At 36.0% G+C, this 6,449-nt stretch overlaps 1 protein-coding gene across 1 annotated transcript in view; it reads left to right on the forward strand.

The window, feature by feature from the left end:
- Positions 1 to 3,979, forward strand: part of ppp1r16a (protein phosphatase 1, regulatory subunit 16A) — a 155,083-nt gene extending 151,104 nt beyond the window's left edge. Inside the window, exon 11 of the mRNA XM_028804285.2 lies at positions 2,060 to 3,979. Coding sequence (XP_028660118.1) covers positions 2,060 to 2,503 — 444 coding nt within the window. The 3' untranslated portion in view covers positions 2,504 to 3,979. The remainder of the gene's footprint in view (positions 1 to 2,059) is intronic.
- Positions 3,980 to 6,449: the final 2,470 nt, after the last annotated feature.

Below are 6,449 nucleotides of genomic sequence, written 5' to 3' on the forward strand. Positions count from 1 at the left end.
AACACTTTATTCTCTTAATCGCTGTCAGAAATGTGCCATTGTGAAGAATAGGAATGTTGATCCCATCCCCTGCAGCTGGGTACATCTTTTTGTAAGATTGAGGGAAGATTGTGTGCTTTTACTACACACTGGGTCAGGCCTACCAGTATGGTGCTCTCCGGGAGAGCTTCACCCAGACCTGTAGTGTTTGATAATACAGGGCTCAATTTCAGATCACAGCTAAACAGTGAGCTGATGGTAACTCTGGTCAGTAAAACAGGTACACAGCTAATGTTAGTAGCAAAGTGAGGATACAGGTGGAGTCGCAGCTTATGCAGGGGTTAGGGGCTTCACACAACACCTTATGGGACATGCTGTAAATGCACATTGTTACCAGAATGGACCTTTCCTATATAGATAGATAGATAGATAGATAGATAGATAGATAGATAGATAGATAGATAGATAGATAGATAGATAGATAGATAGATAGATAGATAGATAGATAGATAGATAGATAGATAGATAGATAGATAGATAGATAGATAGATAGATAGATACTTACTTACTTACTTACTTACTTACTTACTTACTTACTTACTTACTTACTTACTTACTTACTTACTTACTTACTTACTTACTTACTTACTTACTTACTTACTTACTTACTTACTTACTTACTTACTTACTTACTTTCTTTCTTTCTTTCTTTATTAATCCCAAGGGGAAATTCACATACTCCAGCAGCAGCATACTGATACAAAAAAACAATATTAAATTAAAGAGTAATAAAAATGTAGGTAAAAACAGACAATAACTTTGAATAATGTTAATGTTTACCCCCCCGGGTGGAATTGAAGAGTCGCATAGTGTAGGGGAGGAACGATCTCCTCAGTCTGTCAGTGGAGCAGGACGGTGACAGCAGTCTGTCGCTGAAGCTGCTCCTCTGTCTGGAGATGATACTGTTTAGTGGATGCAGTGGATTCTCCATAATTGATAGGAGCCTGCTGAGCGCCCATCGCTGTCCAGCTCCATGCCTACAATGCCTTCCTCACCAGTTTGTCCAGGCGTGAGGCGTCCTTCTTCTTTATGCTGCCTCCCCAGCACACCACCGCATAGAAGAGGGCACTCGACACAAACGTCTGATAGAACATCTGCAGCATCTTATTGCAGATGTTGAAGGACGCCAGTCTTCTAAGGAAGTATAGCCGGCTCTGTCCTCTCTTGCACAGAGAATCAGTATTGGCAGTCCAGTCCAATTTATCATCCAAATATATATCTTTTACACTGAGATTTATGCAAGTATTATTGGTATTCTAGCAAAACAAATGCATGTATTTTCACATTCTGAGAATATGAATAGATAAAGGACACCGGATTATGCAACACAAAGTTTCTGTTTTATTTTTTTCCATGAACATTTTTTTACATTGTTTGCCAATGTCCAGAGTTTGCGACCATTGGGTTAATTTGAACCTTCGTTATGTCTTTTCACCACAAAAACACGCAATTAAAAATATTTCTCAGCCATCGCTACAAACTACGTGGGATAAGTAAGATACAAAAAAATATTTTTTTGGGTGGAATATTCTTTTAAGAGTCACATATTGCTCACTCAATTTCCCAGTTTGTGACCCGACAGCATGGCGGCACAGAGAAGTCCACCAGGAATTATCCCAATGGCCAGTCTATCACTAAACATAACATTGGCCATAAATCAGGAGACACGAGGGTGGGCCGGTTGTACTGGACATTGGAGCTGAGGGAGCAAGTAAATGAGCTCTTGTAATCCACTGTGAAAGAAGTAAGAATGTTGTTGGTGGATTGTGTAGGTTTGACCACAGTGGAGAAGACAGTTGAATGCCCCATGTAGCTGTGCACTTATTAAGTTAATTGAACCCAAGGGACTCCATTAGGTGGGGAACATCAAGAGGATGAGAGGATTATTGATCTCAAGATGAAAACAGAAAAAAAAAGATTCCAAATTTACTGTTTCAGAAAGTAAATTGTTATGTCATGAAACACTTAATGGTACTCAGGCTAGCAGTCACTGACATGCTCTTTTTCTCCTCATTTGTAGAGTTCTGCCAATGAGTCCCATGGAAATCAAGTTGACCCAATGCAAGAAAGTTTGTTCAGTAAGTCTGAGACCATCGTGGGGAATGGCTCTGCCTCATCTTCCAGCCTTCCAGGAGAGCCTCGAGGGAGCAAACTGGACCGCAGTGCTTCATATCAGATGGCCACAGGAGAACAAGAGGACACTGTCGGCAGTGACCTGAGCAAGGAGGTATCCCACCACACTCTAGCTGACCTAAAACGGCAGCGTGCTGCTGCCAAATTACACAAGCAGTCTCCTCTCAGCGCTGGTGAGGACTTGTCGCAGATCTCTTTAGAGACCGGCAGGAGTAACACAGAAAGTACTGTTTATTGTACCCCAGCAAGTGGTGACCCTCCCTTGCTTAAGCTGATTGCCCCAGAAGATGATCCCCCACCTGAAAAAAATAGATGCTGTAGCCTTATGTAGACCTGAAACACTGCCATGAGGCCATCAGCCCAGTTTGAGAGCCTGCCAAAGGACCTCTGCTTGGCAGTCTTGGGGGCCGTTGTCCATCTGAGACATAAGCAGGGGAATCTCTTCTCTCTCATTGATCTGATCATGGACACCAGCCCATTATGAATTGCTCTTACTTTTAAATGGCATTATTTTATAAAGAGACAAATCTTGTATATTTTATTAAGAAATTGATCATGAAACAGAGCAGAAACCTAGTGGTGCAATAAATACAATGCCTGCAGTAACACTGTCTGTGGCCATATCAGGTTGCAGGCTGTGTGACCTTTGCTTATATTTGCAGAGCTTGCTTTACTCCTCAAGATGCTCCCACTTGCAGGGCTGGACAGAGGATCCTTCACCTGGACCACCAGAACCCATGCAGTCAGCTGCTTTAGCCATATTTTGCTATATGCTGTTCACAGACATGCGCGTGTAAGTATTGAATCATGAGATAAATGTGATCAGGTTTTCATTTATATTTTAACAAGGTCTTAAAGGGGATCTGATAAGAAAGACTCAATGCTCCATTCCCTCACTTCTTGAGCTAATTTGTTTGATTCCAGTGTCCTACGTAGGAGTGTCACTTGAAGAGTAGTGTAAAGATTTCACTCGGAGGAGACTCTTGGTCTGTTTTTTTTCATTATTGAATTAACATCAAGACAGGCAAAAAAAAATCACCAAAAGTTTTTTTATTTTTTATTCTTTATACAAACATAGTTCACTGAAACTAGATCAAGCAGAAAGATAACATACACGAAAGAGCGCACACATTGGAGATGTCAGAAGTACGAAGGACATGCTGAACGGAGATGTGTATATATCTAGCAAGTGACTGGGGCAGCATGATGACTGACTGGTTAGCTGCCATGTCTCTACATGCTGGTGGCATCTGGTTTATTATTGCTCAGAGCACCTTTAAAAAACATTTATGAAATGGCCCATGAAATGGTGACTGCATTGTGGTGCAGGCATGTGGACAAATCAGGTAATCTGCTTACAGATGATAATTGTTACATGTCATTTGTTTAAGGTAGGCACACAATCAAAAAACATGCAGAGTGTGTGTGTGTAATGTGCACACCGGATATGTTTTATATGCATAAACACACTGACTATATACAGTAAGTACATACATACATTAATAATAAATAACTGTTATACAGTGTACCATATGTAATCTATGACTGTCTATGTCATATACTGATGTCTTGTAGACTGTGTATATGCATATACAAACTAAATAGTATTGTATGTAGAGAAAAGAATTAGAGTCAAATATCTATATAGATATTTTTAGATACTGTATGCGTATGCACAAATTCTTTGTGATTAAACATATGAAAATTATATATACTATAATCCTGTGTCTATGTAGGCCGTTATATACAGATATGTAAAATAGAGTATATACTTAACAGTATGTGTTGTTGTGTGTGTATATTTAAAAAAAAAAATATATATATATAGTATGTGTAAACATGTGTATGTGTGTGTATATATATATATATATATATATATATATATATATATATATATATATATATATATATATACACACAGTACTGTACAGTATATATTTCACATATACTCTATACTGTATGTATGTTTATACTGTGTTTTATATATGTATGTTTATACACACACACAACATACATATGCATACATATATACACATATATACAGTAAATAGTTCACATATACTCTGTCTATACTGTGTGTATGAATATACTGTATTTTATACATGTATATTTATACACACACACCACATCCACGGAGTGTGAGAGAGATTGGGTGGATTCAGGCATATACAAATTCACTGTATGCTGTATGTACCTAAATTGCTAAAAATTAAATAAATTCTATAAATATAATCATTTTTATGTATATTTATTGTATTTTAAACATGTATGTACACAAAAATATATGTATGAGTGTGTCTATACATTTTATACTTTGTCTATGTATTTTATATCACACACTATATATATATATATATATATATATATATATATATATATATATATATATATATATATATCCATCCATCCATTTTCCAACCCGCTAAATCCGAACACAGGGTCACGGGGGTCTGTATATATATATATATATATATATATATATATATATATACTGTATACACACACACACACATTTGAATGAATGTCATGTAATATTTAAAACATTGTGTGTATATGTGCATATTTTATATATGATAAATATAAACACATTTACTATTATTCGTATACATAACTGAATTAATAGTAAATACACTTCATATGTATAGTATATATAATTGTGTGTGTGTGTGTGTATATATATATATATATATATATATATATATATATATATATATATATGTATACACACAGTATATATATATATATATATATATATATATATATATATATATATATACTGTACATTTAATGCATATACTTTATATGCATATACTAAATCAGTGTTTGCTTTTATGTACAGTATAGACAATGTACATTAAAATTAGAAACATTTTAAATATATTGTGTTTGTGAATAGTATACATTTTATGTAGATACTGTATACACATAAACATTACTATTTTTTTATGTAACATAAATGCATTGAATTTAAATATATTTTACGTATACTGGTTAAACAATGTGTATGTGTATACTGTATATATTTGTAGTTGCTGCACACACATATACGTAATGCTGTATGTAAATATGCTACATTGTATATACTGTATAATGTTTGTGCATGTGTGTATATTATGCATATAGTAGCTCTATCCATATGCACATTGATTCTAAGCAGTGTGGATATAAATGAAATATGACGCATACATCAAATTGGTGTGCATTTCTTTGTAGTTGGGTACTTTTAATAATTTTTTGTTTTTCGGTGGTGGTGTTCTGTGGAAAAGAAATTGAAATGCAAATCCTTTATTGTGCTGACAAATGAGTGAGAGGTGTTCATGGAGATGACTGAATTACATTTAGTTTGTGAGTCAGTATAATATACATATACAGTACATGAAAACATATACATAGTGTATATCTGCATTAGTTTGTCCATATTAAATATTTTTTTCTGCAGTTATGTCAGAGGAGATACATTTTTGCTGTTAGCTAGGTAAGGATTACATTTAAAGCAGCTGGATTCTCCAGTGGTCCAGGACCGTGGCCTTTATGTTTTCTTATTGTAATTTACAGTATGTGGGCCTTGTAAGGATCATTTATCTTTATGGCTGAAAGCAGCTGATGAAGTGTTAAAGCCCTCGTGTTGGTTCTTAGCCCCTGAGCTCCAATCCCTCCTTTAATGGGCTTCTCGCTGTGCCGCACTTTGGTTCTCCTCCTTTGTATTGGCACAGGATCACAGAGATGAAAGAGCACATGAGGTTGTGGAAAAATATGGCTAATCAGCTAGACAAACGAGCAGATGTTGAACCCCTGTGGTCACAAATCTGCTTTTCTTTACGTACGAACTTGAGATGTTTTTGACTCCACTTTGTAGTGCACCCTCTTCACAATATCCTGCTTAACGTGGGGGCTTTTGTCCTATTTCTTCTTTTAAGATTTAATGGTGAGAATCAACTTCATGTTCTCCAGGTTCATTTTTATTACTTCTATTATCACTGTTGATTCTGGACCACAACGTTTTGTAAAAATTGTAATTTTCAACATGATGTATATTTGGATTCTTGACATTATGATTATTTATGGAGTTGTTTCATGACCATCTCACTTCTGTAGTTTTGTTGCATTGTCTCGTTCACCATGATGAATGCTGTTGTAAAGGTTGGGTAGGGGGGTCTTATGGCCCTAAATTCTCCAGTGCTTCCGTTTAGATTTCCTGGGTTCACCTGATTACAGACCCCGAGCCGAGCTCCATCTTGTGTGTATATATTTGATGATTTCCATTTCTGTCCCTTTGC

This window comes from Erpetoichthys calabaricus, chromosome 6, assembly GCF_900747795.2.
Source record: "Erpetoichthys calabaricus chromosome 6, fErpCal1.3, whole genome shotgun sequence".
NCBI lineage: Eukaryota > Metazoa > Chordata > Cladistia > Polypteriformes > Polypteridae > Erpetoichthys > Erpetoichthys calabaricus.